General features: G+C 43.6%; 1 protein-coding gene across 3 annotated transcripts in view; it reads right to left on the bottom strand.

Moving 5' to 3' along the window:
* carmil2 (capping protein regulator and myosin 1 linker 2) overlaps positions 1–15,631 on the bottom strand; it is a 57,618-nt gene that overhangs the window by 3,670 nt on the left and 38,317 nt on the right. Inside the window, exons 32-38 of one of the 3 annotated variants that reach the window (XM_039808796.1) lie at positions 13,295–13,398; positions 9,164–10,061; positions 7,060–7,164; positions 5,545–5,581; positions 4,926–4,994; positions 3,005–3,243; positions 926–1,061 (exon numbers count right to left, since the gene is read on the bottom strand). In XM_039808796.1, coding sequence (XP_039664730.1) covers positions 926–1,061; positions 3,005–3,243; positions 4,926–4,994; positions 5,545–5,581; positions 7,060–7,164; positions 9,164–10,061; positions 13,295–13,398 — 1,588 coding nt within the window. Of the gene's footprint in view, positions 1–925; positions 1,062–3,004; positions 3,247–4,925; positions 4,995–5,544; positions 5,582–7,059; positions 7,165–9,163; positions 10,062–13,294; positions 13,399–15,631 lie in introns of all 3 variants that reach the window. The other 2 variants (XM_039808794.1, XR_005640060.1) reach the window with 2 other exon arrangements.

The following is a 15,631-nucleotide window of genomic DNA, read 5'->3' on the forward strand; positions in this document are numbered from 1 at the left end:
GCGGCTGGCGCCAAACCGGAAGAAAAAAAACACCCCATAGTGAAGAGGAAGAAGAGGGATTTCAGGAACTTCTTTCGCTAAGAGCCGTCGTTGATATCTTCAGACAGAGTCAAGGAACGACAAAGGACTTGTTGTTCATGTCCAAATTAGGAACCGGCTTTGTGACGGTGGTGTAACCCGCGTCATGTCCTGCCTCTGGTACGCTCTACCCAGGTGCCGGCCCTCGCCTAAACCAAACGGAGGATTTCCAGGAAGTGAGAATGCGTCTGCCATGAAGAATCTTCTGTTGTGTGCTTCAGGTGACAAAAGGAAAACTCGCTTTCATAGACAGCAGCTATGGGGAGGATACAGACTACCACCAGCCTCCTCTAATTGAACTACACCGGATTTCTCATAAAAGCATATAGCATTTATATATATCAGCCCAACACTAATTTGGATGAATTATCTAGTTATTTATTACTTTTTGGGGCATTTTGGTCTTTAATTGACAGGACAATTGCAGACAGGAAATGGGGGAGAGATAGGGGGAGGACATTGCTGCTTTTTTGTATTTGCCTTTCTGTGTTCAAACTCTGCTACATTCAGGAAGTGTCTTTTTTAAGAGCAGATACAATAAAAATGGGAGTTTATATATATAACTGATTTAATTTGTTGATGAAAACCATGTGTAACAATATATAATAATATTAGGGAGGTAATGCATTGTAATGCACCGTGATATTGAATCGATTCGAATGGTTGACCGGATAATTATAATCGTGAGACCAGTGAAGATTTACGCCCCTAGAAGACATGCAGCAAAGGGCCACAGGTCGGACTCAAACCCTCGGCCGCTGCCATCAGGACTGAGCCTGGTACATGGGGCGGATGCTCTACCAGGTCAGCTTCAGGGTGCCGCGAATGATCTGGTTTGAATGAGTACCGTCTGTCACTGATTGTGCTTTCTCCGAGCGCTCCTGTGCACCGGGAGCCCTCCACGGCGGCGGAGCTGGAGGAAGCAGCTCTTTCCTGGAGGACGGAGCGGAGGCTGCACCCCGGGCACGCTCCTGGCTTCCATTCTGGGGATGAAGATCAGAGGGTGCTCAGTGGGCCGTGACACAAACAGTAGGACTGCCATGGCCTGACAGATATGAGCATGTGGAGGCAGAGAACAAGTGTGATAGCATGGAAATGGACAGTGGTTTGTGGTGATGGCTAGAAAAATGTGGTCTAATCCAACAGTCCTGCTTTAAATCCTTCCTTCGTCAGTGATTCAGCTTTGTCCTCATTGTGGAGGTTGGTTTGTGTTGCTGTTGACTTTGTGTTGTGTTGTGTGTGAGAGGTGTTTCTTATATTTAGTCTGCCCTCATTGATATAAATTGGGGGGACAAAATATCAAATATATAATAAACTGGCAACAGAGTGTATTTGATTATACTTTCATTATAGCTGTAACCTCGTACCTTGCCCATAGTTTTAACAATCCTTTTTCTTGTTCAAGCCTCTTTTTTTTGTCAATAATATTTAATAAATTTTTTACTAGAGATGGCCCGATACCATTTTTTTCTTCCCGATACTGATTCCGATACCTGAACTTGCATATCGGCTGATACCGAGTACTGATCTGATACCAGTGTGTCATATATTATATTATGTTTTAACATCTGTATACTACTATCCCTGTATGGATATGATATGATTTCTATCTTTGTTGTTAAACTCTTTGTGAAACATGAACAAACATGCCACAGAACTTTCGTTAACAATCCAGTTTGACAGTCAGTCATAACGGGAAAAGAACATAAATATACTACTTTAAAGTAGATTTTCTTTAGGGCTAAAGAACGTGGTATCGGATCGTGCATAAACTCCAGTACTCGCCGATACCGATACCAGCGTTTTAGGCAGAATCTGAGGCTTTTCTGATACTGGTATCGGGATCTGAACATCAAATTTTTACATTAACAAACAAAGAACCAGTCAGCTCAGATCTTGCCAAATTACAAGTAATACATTGTACATGTTAAATCAACACACATTAGGATCATATCATATGCGTTATTATTTGCATTAGAGTCTTGTCAAAGGACAAGTTGAACAATCTATGACTTGTTTGTGAAGGCAAGGTGCAGACGGCCTTCCTGCATCAACATGATCACTAGGAAGGTAATCGAGAAGGGGTTGCCATATATTATTAAAAAAAACATTATTGTTGCCCTTTAACGCAGCGCTAAAATGTTCCATAAACGTTTCTCGGTACCATTGTGTAATTGAGGGAGTTCAAGTTGTTCTCATTCTTCAATCTTGATTAGATTACAGGGATTATAGAGATTTATAATAAACTTTCTTTTATTCACCATAATCTCAACAGGTACTACTTGGAAATTAGTGTGATTAATAAATACCCTACCATATACATAAATGAGATATTCCTCCCTTACTGTTAGTTACCTCTTGGATTTCACAACACTAGTAACTCTGGCTTGAACATTACTGCCGCCTTGTGGCCTGTATTAGCCACCATATCCAATTTCTAATTCATAAAACAATCAAATTGTATAGTTTAACTTTATGAACAGCTGTATGAAGTTATGTGTCCAGATTATTTTGTTCACATTTTTGTCTAAAAGAGTTGATATCAAGCCGACTGATGGATGTGAACTTAATATTATCTATGAATAATGAAAATGAAGAGGGGGTAGGACTAAAAAAGTTCTCAACTTCTTCCTACCCCTTTTGAACATGAACAATATTATTTGAGTTGCTTATTAGCTGCTTATATGTTGCTGAGGATCTCGTTTGTTTTTCTTTGTGTTTGTATTTTTCCTAACATTTTCAATACATTGACTACAAAATTAAGAAATAAAATGTATCAATGAACTAAAGATCTAACCGTTTGAATTGACTCATGAGCTTTGAAGCGTTTTTGTTGGCCGTGTAACAACCGTTTGAGTTAAATATTCAAAAAGAAAGACAGACTAGCCACTGGCTCTGAATGCTCTGACTGAGTGTTCTGTATCACCTGTGCTGTGCTCTCCCCCGGCCTGCCATCCAAGGCGTGAGCTCTGAGCTGGACTCTCCCTGCCGGGCTGCTGGACGGAGGAGCCGAGGCCGGGCGAGCCGGGGTGGGCAGGGGGGGCTTGGCTGCGACAGCAGGTTTGGGCGGCAGCGGGACGACGGGACGCTCGGGGAGGGCGGGCTTCGGGTAGAGGGGAGGGTCCGGTCGGATAGGGTCCAGCCCTCTCATGGGATGCCTGGGGTCTGCTGGAAACAGAGGGCGCGAGAGACAGTCAATCACCAGTAGACACGCTGTGAAGACTTTGTCCAGTGGTGTGAGGAGTCACACCTTCAATTGAACATATCCAAAACAAAGGATATGTACATTAATTTTGGTAAAACTCCAGGATATGACGCCATAACTATAAATGGTCAACTAGTGGATCAAGTAGAATCCTATCTAGGGACAATTATTGACTCTAAATTAAATTTCCAGGAGAATTGTGAAGCGGTCTGTAAAAAAAGGACACCAGCGTCTATACTGCTTGAGAAAATTGTACCATTTTCATATAGACAAGACCATGATGACATTATTTTATCATGCCTTTATCGAATCCATCATATCTTTCTCCTTAGTGTCACGGTTTAGGTGTGTTTCAGTTAAGCACAAGAATTGCCTAAATTAAATTGTAAGATGGTCAAAACTGCACAAGTCAATGCGGTCAGGTACTTTTTTTATCCATGTTCTACTGTCTGTTTTATATGTTTTAATGTTTTTGTGTGTTGCATGTTATGTGGTGGTCTACAAAGTTTTAAAGATGTCCTGCCTCTGTAAACCTAGTTTACCTGTGGGTACCAATAAAGTAACCTAAAGCTGAACCTGGACCTGTGAATGGTGCAGGTTGGTCCAGTGTGTGACTCCAGGCGGTACAGATGTTCAGGCACATGTAGACTAAAACACAGGAACCAGGGCGCCGCAGCAGAGATCTAGAGGTCTGAAACCTAATACAGGTGTTGTTGCCAAGATGTAAAAGGTATGTGTGATATTTTGCATAGTGTGGCATAAATCATTTCTTAGTTATTGATATTTAAATATGACTTATAGAGGAGCACCATTTTGAACAATGTTTGAACTGATGTAGTGTACGTTGTGTTTTAATCACATGCTGAACAAGCATATATATTCTCAGAAACTAGAAGAATATAGGTTTCAAATGAAGCCGCATACATGCATTTTGTCCCTGCAATTCATTGGGTATGGCAAACAGGCAAGTGAAATGAACAAAAAAGATGGATATGAACAGGTTAAGGCTTAAGAGGGGAAATTGTACTTGTCTACTTGTTAGCAGGATCACCTCAGTATTGCACATGCAGACTGATCTCATTAGGTGGCGTATCTATGACACGCCAATTCGTATGCCATTTTGGCGTGTTATTAAGACGCATACTCGCTTTTTAGCGTGTTTATCAACGCCGTTTGGCCTCCATTGACTTACATTACTTTGCGATTGCGTGTGAATTTACACCGTAGCAAGTAGTACGAAAGGGCGAGAATCTGCATAGGGAGGTTGGTCGGGGGGGAGGATGGGTAAAACAACACAGGACTGTCACCCAGGAGACCGGGGATCGTGTCCCGTGTGTCACGTTTCCTAAACCCAACCGTCGCTTTCTTCTTTTCCTAAACCCAACCGGTTCTTCTTTTCCTAAACCCAACCGGTTCTTCTTTTCCTAAACCCAACCGGTTCTTCTTTTCCTAAACCCAACCAGTTCTTCTTTTCCTAAAGCCAACCTGTCCGCTGTATACGGGGCTCAAAATGCGTGCAGATAACACCCCACTTGGCTTTAGAAAGTGGCCGAGTATGTTTAGCGAAGTAATGATGTCATGTTGGCACATGGGAGTATTGTTATTATTGGTATAAAGACATGGGGGTAGATAACATGGATACCTGATGAAGTGGACATCGTTCTGGGCTTCATGTATGTGGGAGGTGGGACGGGTTTGTCCAGGATAGCACCTGAGGGACAGAGACAGGAGACAGTAGTACAGCCAAGGCTCAGTTTTAATCCAAGCTGTACATGTAATGAATACACTGGGCCCAGCTGAAGCAGTTCTAATTAAGTCCCACAGCTGTAAGCTTCTACTGCTGCTTTCAAATCAGCAGAAGATCAGGTGCCCGGCTAGCTCAGTTGGTGGAGTGGGCACCCATATATGGAGGAGGTTCACTCCTTGACGCAGTGGGCCCGGGTTTGACTCCAACCTGCAGCCCTTTGCTGCATGTCATTCCCCCATCTCTCTCCCTTTTCATGTCTTCAGCTGTCCTGTCAATAAAGGCCTAAAATGCCCCAAAAAATTATCTTTAAATAAAAAAATAAAAAATCAGCAGAGGCTAAGCTGAAGATGCAGTTGCAACAATAGGGCTAACATTAAATAATAAAACATGGTAAAACACTTTTGAACTTGATTTTAAAGTTGTTATCGGAGTGTTGAAAGTTCAGATTTGGAGAGAGATCTTGTTTAAAATGATCTGCTTAAAACACAAAAATGATAAAAACATGCGCACTCACCTTCAGAGTTGGCCTTCCTCAGCTCCTCGTCTTTATTCTACAACGGACACATTGGACAATATTACACTCCCACCAACATTCGATCAACAACTTGCTGTTGCACTTTGTAATGGTTGAACTTGTCCTTCTTGTTTAAAATAATATATAAAATCCAGAGAAATTATGACATTATATAGACTGGTTTCTCTTCTACAAATAGACGTAATTTACAGGGGGTTGTAAAGAATAATCAAAACTGGCCACTGGGTTTTATGATGGTTGCTTTATCCATCCTTCCTCTCAGTTATGATACTATTGTACTCAATACCAAGCTGAGATCTGGGCACACAGAGACATCACTACAGCAAAGCAGGACGGGTTGGTACAGGTTGGAAACAAACCATTATTATCGAAACACTTTATGTGAAGGTGAAACTGAAATTGAGTGCACCTCAAATGTCACTAATAATCTCTCATTGCACAGGAAAAAATGTGTGAGCACAACTACCGCAGGTATTGGTCAGAGTTGAAGCAGGAAGTGGGTCAGTAAGCTGTGGTAGATGTTTACAGCAAATAGAGTGAGCGGAGGTAGGTTTCCACCCGGCTGACTTGGTTTTTCTGACTTGGTTGTAGTGATGTCGGGAGCGTGCCTATGTTCCCACATTTCTAAGATTCTTTTCCAAAATTAGGCCCTATGTTTCCACATTTCCTTTTTCATACATTTGTATCAGATTTTATCCCCCTTTCTCCCAATTTGGTAGCCAATTACACCCAACCTATTATCCAGTAGCAATGGACTACAGATAGAATTTAACCCTAACCCTAACATAGGGCCTAATTTTGAAAAAAATCTTAGAAATGTGGGAACACAGGGCTGTGGGACCATTGGGCTGTGGGAACATAGGGCTGACCCCGTGATGTCAACGTGTTGCTATTAACTTGGTGAGTATGGTGTTACAGTAATAATAAACAACGGATCAGAGTACAGTATGGCACCTGATAAGGGTGTGTGTGCACTGTGCATGACCGTGCCACCCCAGGCCCCCAGGATGTGCAGCGGACTTTGAAGCCAATTTAAAATAGCGGCCAAAAAGTGGAATTACAACTCCCGGGCTGTCACGTGATGCCCTCTGGCCCAAAAAGACTTCTTCCCGTAGACTCACATGGAGAAAGACACGTCTGTAAATCAGTAGATATATTTGTTTGGAGTGTCACAACCCCCGTGGTCTGATAACATTTGGAAAGTCTAGAGGAGCCGCATCATCATCATTGAATTGCCATTCAAGTTAGCAGAGCGCTAAACAGGAAGTAGCTGGCTCGGCCAGTGGAGTTCTCTAGTGCGCCTAAACTATGGGTCAAACAGGAAGGAAGCAGTGGCGATCATCCAGATAATTTTACGCACAGTATCAGAATATTTTGGTTTAATGCACCACTGAGCAACTCTCATATAAATAAATGGGGCTATGCCTCGAAAACTGTATCCAGGTCCTACTACACACACACACACACACACACACACACACACACACACACTACCTGGTTTGTCTTGGTGTCGACAGGTGGAGTTTTGGCCACGCCCATTCTGTGCAGCATCACCTGAAGCCTCTGTTCAAAACTAGATGTGCTCTCAGACGCATGTTTCTGGAAGACGACACATGGACATTTAGAAAGGCACACACACACACACACACACACACACACACACACACACACACACACACACACACACTGCTGCTGATAGACGCAATCCTATTAATTTACAGATAAGTTCTTGGCTCTTGTCACATCTCTTATCTCTGAACTCTGTCAGTCTGAGCAGGGATCTGATTAAGAGCCTGCTCAGTCCTCAGTCTAGATGGACAGTATCTGTGTTTTTACATGTTGTAGTCCTTTTACTACTAAGTAGTACTAATACCATTCTTCAGAAGAATCTCTGAAATGAATTAGGCAGTGAGAGCAGTAGAGTGTGAGTATGAAATGACTGTTGTTGTATTGGTGGTATTAACACAGTGGAAATAAATATTAAACGTATGATGTAAAAGGAAATGTTGAGTTTGCATTAAAGGTCCCATATCATGCTCATTTTCAGGTTCATACTTGTATTTGGTTTTTTATTAAAACATGTTTACACGCTTTAATGTGCAAAAAAACATTATTTTTCTCATCCTGTCTGTCTGAATATACCTGTATTCACCCTCTGTCTGAAACGCTCCATTTTAGCGCCTGTCTCTTTAAGCCCCCCTCCTGAAAAAGCCCAGTCTGCTCTGATTGGTCAGCGTTCCTGGGTCTTCCGCCGCTGCGCTCTTGGAGTCTCTGCACCGTCATTGTAGCCGGGGAATGACTGTAACAGCACTGTAGCAGCACATACCTATATATAATATATTTGTGACATCACAGCGTCCAGAAATCCTGACGGCTTGTTTAAAGGCACAGTTTCTGAATACGGGCTGTGTGCATTTCTCTGTGGATTGAGCATTTTGATACCTTCACAGTATTTATACAGCAGCTCCACCTGCTTTATAATAAAAACAGAAATGCAAATCGCACTTTATACAATATGTGACCTTTAACAGCAAACAGCATCAACAACAATTAAAACAGGAGCAGATAGAAAACAGGGAGAAGTCTTACTTCAATATGATTATATTATAATAATATATATTTACAAAACCGGTGCGTTTAGAAGTAAAGGCATGCCTCTAATGGAAGGCTTGTTCTCAGCAGTATATAAACATATATATATATATACATTTATATATATATATATATATTTATATATATATATATATATATATATATATATATATTTTTATATATGTTTCTGTGTACATATATATATTCATATATACAAATAGATACATACAAGGTCGTCTACAACGGCGGGGGCAATGTGTGCGAAGGGAAAAGCACGTCAATGCGTTGTGCCACATCTACTTGCAAAAACAAACTGAAATGTTGCATACTATTAAACTTTACATATTTTTTGCAAGTTAGACAGTGTGCAGGAGTTTTCTTTGCAAAATCTTAACACTTGAAACTTTTTTGTTTGACATCGATTTCCCTGAGGTCACTTAGAGATGGTCATTCCTACACCTCAAAGTCTTTTAAATTTACAGTTTGTTTTGTTTTTATGATTGTTGAATTTAATGTTCTATTTGCTTTGTATGTGTATGCTTATGTAAAGCACTTTGAATTGCCTTTGTGTCTGAACTGTGCTATATAAATAAATTGACTGTGTGTGTTCAGTGTGTTGTCAGACTGACCTTGCTGTGTGTGTTCAGTGTTGTCAGACTGACCTTGCTGTGTGTGTTCAGTGTGTTGTCAGACTGACCTTGCTGTGTGTGTTCAGTGTGTTGTCAGACTGACCTTGCTGTGTGTGTTCAGTGTGTTGTCAGACTGACCTTGCTGTGTGTGTTCAGTGTTGTCAGACTGACCTTGCTGTGTGTGTTCAGTGTGTTGTCAGACTGACCTTGCTGTGTGTGTTCAGTGTTGTCAGACTGACCTTGCTGTGTGTGTTCAGTGTGTTGTCAGACTGACCTTGCTGTGTGTGTTCAGTGTGTTGTCAGACTGACCTTGCTGTGTGTGTTCAGTGTGTTGTCAGACTGACCTTGCTGTGTGTGTTCAGTGTTGTCAGACTGACCTTGCTGTGTGTGTCATCCTTGTCTTCAGGCTCTAACCCCGTCAGCAGGATGAGACTCTGGCTCTTGCCCTCTCTCAGGGACCTCTTGGTCACCTTCAGTCTCCTCTCTCCGTACGGAGTCCCCCCCAACGCCGCCTCCTTCCCCTGCATGCCGCTCCTCTCCTGCTCGGTAAGAGGCGAGGTGACCACGGGACTCGGGGTGCGGTCCGGCAAGACAGGAAGCGCCACTTCCTCCAGGTTGGGAAGCGTGGAAGTGGCAAGGTCGGGGCTTGTGGCGATGGTGGGGTAAGAGGGAACGGCGTCACTGGAAGGCGTCGTCGTGGTTAAAGTCTTGGCAGGCGGCATTGTTCCCCTCGCATCGCCTGCAAGACGCCGGCCGGTGGCAACGGTTCCTTCTGTGGTGGCGGCATCATTACAAACGTTAGCATCCTCCACTGACCTTGCCCCTCTCCCCTTCTCTCTGTCCCTCTCTCTCTCCCTTTCTTTGGCCTCGCGGAGGGGTCGGATGAGGTCTGCAATGGAGGTCCGTTTGACCCTCACCCCCTCTGCTCCTCCGCCTCCCTCTCCCCCTCCGGCCTTGGTGGCTCGGCTGGCTCGAGCCCTCTTGAAGGCAAAGAAGTCGCCAAACTTTTTCTTGATGTTTTTGGTGGGAAGGGTGGAGGTGGTGACGGAAGAGGGGGTAGGGGGAGTGGAGGATGTAGAGAGGAGTGAAACATCAGTGGATGTGAAGGGCGTGTCAATAGATGGGACGGAGGGAGAGGTGACAGTGGTGGGGGTGGTGGGGGTGGTGGAGGTGATATTGTCAGACGAAGAGGAAAAGGGGGTTGAAGCTGAGGGGGTGGAGCTTGGCTCTGGGGGAGTGGCTTGGGCAGGGAATGACTCCTCCCACTGGCCTTTTCTGCAGCAGGAAGACAGCAGAAAGAGCAACAGACAAGAAGAGACACTCAGTACTACGACTACTGCTACAGGACTCAAGACACATGCTCAGTTCAGGTACACAACAACAAGGCTCATGCAAACAACAGAGCAGAAACATCTCTCGAGAAAAACATGCTCTGGTTTATTGGCATTTCGTTAAACCAATCACAATCGTCTTGGGTGGCGCTAAGGGCCGGACGGAGCAACGGTGCCTCTGCTAAATAGTCTCAGGAAGGAACTTGTTTTGGTGGAACATGTGTACGTTCAAAAGTAGTTTTAGTCGTGCAACAGAAAACTCCGATTGGACAGATAGTCTAGCTAGCTGTCTGGATTTACCCTGCAGAGATCTGAGGAGCAGTTAACCATAGTCCTCACAAATCCACCGGAGGTTAGAACCCCAACACAAAGACAGAGGAAGGGGACGGACACCCGCGGGATTTTCTGGCGGCACCGGAGCAGTATCGCAAGTGGAACGCCGTGGATATAGACTAGGTTCACAATACATTTTGGCCTGCCTAGTTGTGCACCAAACCAAAACGATGGCTGACTTTGAGACTCGGACATTCCCACAGAACCAGAGAGTTTGCATATTCAGGCTGTGAAACAGGTCGCTGGAGCCTACTTTTAATGACTGTAATCATTGATTTGCTTGATTTGCTAAACTCTGTGATGGCTGAGGAACTTTATTTTTCAACCGAACTGTAATTGAGAAGACTTTATGAGGCAGTCACACATATCTTACTTTTTTGATTAAATACAAGCATGTCAATTACTGCAACTCTACATGTCTGGCCCTTTATGTGATTCTCATTTTCCAGTTTGGCCCTTAGTGAAATTGAGTTTGACACCCCTGGTCTAGCATCATTGACTACTGTATGTTTACATGCACACTAGCATTCTTCTATTATTCTAAATTTATTCCAGAATAAATGGCCAATGTGGTGGTATGGTTTGGACTAGTTGGGATGAACAGCTGTAGTGGCCAGCAGCTGCTGATGTGCTGCTTTTGCTACGTGGCTGTTGTCGACAAAAGGTGAAAAGGAATATGTTTAAATGGACGCCGACTGCAGGGCAGTCACCCGACAGGGTTCTGTTGTGCTACTTTGCATGTCTGACACTCCCCGCTACACGTACGTGGAGTATAATTTGGTTAAAGTTGTCATACTGCACTACGTCCGATGTATAAACTACTGTAGGTTAGGAACCAGGTCGGGTCAGCCTGCATTAATGAACGGAGAGGTTCACCATGTCCCCCCATATACAACCAATGGTTACCATGTGACTGCAGCATGGGCGTAACTTTGGGTTCAACATTGGGGGGTGGTGGAGATCTCCACTTTTGAGCAAAACTGACATTTTGAAGCATACCAAACACTTCATTTTCCTGGATTCTGGTGAATTTTCCTGGAACAATTTGTGCCTTTTCTGCATCAATTCATGGTGCAAATGTCTTTATTTATGTTGATAGTTTTTTTGGAGGGGTTGCACTGAACAGTTTTGATTATTGGGGGGGTTGTAACACCCATATCCCCCCCTGTTAATTACACCTATGGACTGCAGTAACACTTATGTGATGGGTTATGTGACAATGCTGACTGTGAGATACTGAAGGAAGAACTGGAAAAAGACAGTTTTTTAAGGACTTGTGATTATTTTTTCACACAGTAAGCTAACTAATTCTAGCCACTGCTGTTGACGGAAAATGACGTCAAGTGGATGGGGCAAATGCACTCCCAATCAGTGTCAGACTGACTGATTAAATGATTCCAAATGGCAATTCATACCTAATATCTGGCTAAAATCAGCGGTGGAAGAAGTATTCAGATCCATTACTTAAGTAATAGTACTAATACCACACTGTAAAAAATACTCTGTTACAGTAAAAGTTCTGCATTGAAAATGATACTTAAGTAAAAGTCTTTAAGTATCATCAGGAAAATGTACTTAAAGTATTACAAGTAAAAGTACTCAGTGCAGAAACATCCTCCCATTGTAGAAAGAGTAAAGGATCCAGCCTGTGTGTTTAATGGTCTCATCATCTCAGCTGGACTTGTAGCCATTATATTGTTGGCTAGTTTACTTTAGAATCAAACATCAGATTTTATAAACTACATGTGTTCTGTCTGCAGAAATCTGAATGTGTAAAGTAACTAGTAACTAAAGCTGGAACAGATGAATGTAGTGGAGTAAAAAGTACAATATTTCTCTCTGAAATGTAGCGGAGTAGAAGTAGAAAGTGGCATGAAAAGAAAAGACTCAAGTAAAGTACAAGTACCTCACATTTGGACTGAAGTACAGTACTTGAGTAAATGTACTTAGTTACATTCCACCACTGACTAAAATACAACCATCCTAATCATTTTGTGTTCAGTGAAGTGAAACGGCAAACTCAGAACAGACTGCAGACGAGGGATGTGGTGTCACACTGAACAGACACAAAACACATTCACCGTGCATTCTACACATACGGCTACACACAATCACAAACACGTTTATTACATAACAATGCGCTTTCATTTCAGCAGTTATCAGCAGTTTCCAGGGGAGGTTAGGTCTGATAACAGTAGAAGCTCTCTGCTCACCACTTACAGTTATTGTTTTAAAGTGTGGAGAATAATCTCTTGCTCTGACAGTCACTATGTCTCTGACTGCTGAAAAACTCTCCAGCTGGAACGTGTGTTTTGGTGCTATGACACCCGGCAACTGTGAGGTGGTTGTTGTTGTCATTGGCGACCGCATACTGCATAAAGTATTAAACAGTTTTAATATGGGGATCTTCAGTTTTGATGTTTTGAAAACGTAAACAAATAAAAAGTAGTTGATGTAAATGTGGCAGTTTATTTTTTGTGGTGAAATGCTATTAAAAACACAGACGAAATTAACAATGATGTGATAAATCTTGCAGCACCGTTGGCCCCTCCTCAAGAACCCTAGGGTGCAGCGGCAGCAACCTGCACTTTGGGAACTGGTTTAGTGGATTTACATCCAAGCTGCCACAGGATCAGTTCTGCTCACCGATTGGCTGCCACTGTCAATCATTTTTTGACGCAGGTGAGCAGAAGAAGGGTGGTTTGTGAGATTGATGGGTACTTTCAGCCAAACAGGGCTTTCAGTCATTGATATCAATGAGTAGATTCCCAGTATACTGCTTTCTAAGTGGATATTTAGCAAGAAGAACAAGTGTGTGTGTATGTGTGTGTGTGTTCAACTCACAGTGCATAGTCAGGGATGATTTTCTTGGTGAAGAACTCCTCTACTCCTTCATCCACTCGGCCCATCCCCTCACCGGACTCATTCTCTACTTTTGAAACCGGCTCCTATGACAAAAAAACATAGCATGTACACTTGGCATTGTGTGTGTGTGTGTGTGTGTGTGTGTGTGTGTGTGTGCGCATGCATGTGTTTGTTTGATTGCAACACAGAGAAAGACACTACCCAAGACCCAACATCATCAGAATCGCTTTTTCACAACTCTAAAGTTTTATCATGAAAAAAAGAATTAATTTAATTTTGCCAGACTCAGCTACCACTCTGATGTTCACCATATTGTTTTGGAAAACATCCCCAAACTGGATTGTTTCTTATATATTCTTCTTATGTCGCATAATATGAGTCTATGAGTAGAGAGTTGTAATGAAACTTAATAAACCAACACTGAGTGCTGATTTGAGTTTTCCATCCAGTTAGAAGTGGATCAGTTCAACACCCCATAACTTTAGGGGTAATTAATTTAATACAGTAATATAATATAGTAATTTGACAAAAATGAACTGCACATGTGGAGGTGCTGCGGGAGTATGGGGTGAGGGGGTCTCTACTCAGGGCCATCCAATCTCTGTACGACCAAAGTGAGAGCTGTGTCCGGGTTCTCGGCAGTAAGTCGGACTCGTTTCAGGTGAGGGTTGGCCTCCGCCAGGGCTGCGCTTTGTCACCAATCCTGTTTGTAATATTTATGGACAGGATACGTCGGTAGTCGGGGTGGGGAGGGGTTGCAGTTCGGTGGGCTGGGGATCTCATCGCTGCTCTTTGCAGATGATGTGGTCCTGATGGCATCATCGGCCTGCGACCTTCAGCACTCACTGGATCGGTTCGCAGCCGAGTGTAAGCGGTTGGGATGAGGATCAGCACCTCTAAATCGGAGGCCATGGTTCTCAGCAGGAAACCGATGGAATGCCTTCCCGGGTAGGGAATGAGTCTTTACCCCAAGTGAAGGAGTTCAAGTACCTTGGGTTTTTGTTGCGGAGTGAGGGGACAATGGAGCCGGGAGATTGGTCGGGAATCGGTCGGCGAGGTGCGGTATTACATTCCATCTATCGCACCGTTGTGGGAAAGAGAGCTGAGCCAGAAGGCAAAGCTCTCGATCTACCGGTCAGTTTTTCGTTTCCCTCACCTATGGTCATGAAGGCTGGGTCATGACCGAAAGAACGAGATCCAGGGTAAGGCGGCCGAAATGGGTTTCCTCAGGAGGGTGGCTGGCGTCTCCCTTAGAGATAGGGTGAAAAGCTCAGTCATCCGTGAGGAGCTCGAAGTAGAGCCGCTGCTTCCGTTCGGCCGAAAGGAGCCAGTTGAGGTGGTTCGGGCATCTGGTAAGGATGCCCCTGAGCGCCTCCCCTAGGGAGGTGTTCCAGGCACGTCCAGCTGGGAGGAGGCCTGCGGAAGACCCAGGACTAGGTGGAGGGATTATATCTCCAACCTGGCCTGGGACACCTCGGGATCCCCCAGTCGGAGCTGGTTAATGTTGCTCAGGAAAGGGAAGTTTGGGGTCCCCTGCTGGAGCTGCTCCCCCCGCGACCCGACACCGGATAAGCGGACGAAGATGGATGGATGGATGGATGGATGAACTGCACATTCAACGCATTTTTTAGAGTTCTGAAATGGACCAGCTCCAGCTGCTGTGCACTCAGCCATAGGTATCTCCAGTTCAGAACAGCGTTAGCAAATTCTAACTGGGTCAAACCCAGTCTGCAGAAACTTGCTGATATTAGCTTACTGGAGTTGCAATTGTGTGGAGTCAAAGCCTTTCGTTAACCCTTTATATGTAGAAAATGTTGTGTCTGTTTCTACATGCAGTAGGCACACAGTGACGGCTCACTTTAATGCAATATTTGTTACGGGCAAAATATGTGTCAAACCATTCTGAATGAAGTACTGCAGAGACTACCTGGTCTTAATCTTAATGCTTTTCAATGAAAATGAGAATAATGATACAAAAATGATCATTCCCTGTAATATCGTCATATAAGTCAAAGTAATCGCAATAAGATGTTTTACTCATATCGTGCAGCCCTCAGTTTTTATAAGGCAGGTACATGAGCACCGAGGCACACAGCGGAGACTAAAACTAGCAGAAAGATTCCAGAGTATGGGAAGGACCGTCCCATTTAGAGATGGTACAGTGTGAGGAAGAGTCAAATAGAAAGACAACCACATCTACTTCACATCGTTTTGGATGTGTTTCGAGTGGACACAGCTGTTGGTGTCAACCTCTGAGTTGTAATGACGAGGAGGAGATCCAGTATGAGAAATTTCTGTCCCCAGAGATGATAATGA

Source organism: Perca fluviatilis, chromosome 8 (assembly GCF_010015445.1).
Source record: "Perca fluviatilis chromosome 8, GENO_Pfluv_1.0, whole genome shotgun sequence".
Classification (NCBI taxonomy): Eukaryota; Metazoa; Chordata; class Actinopteri; order Perciformes; family Percidae; genus Perca; species Perca fluviatilis.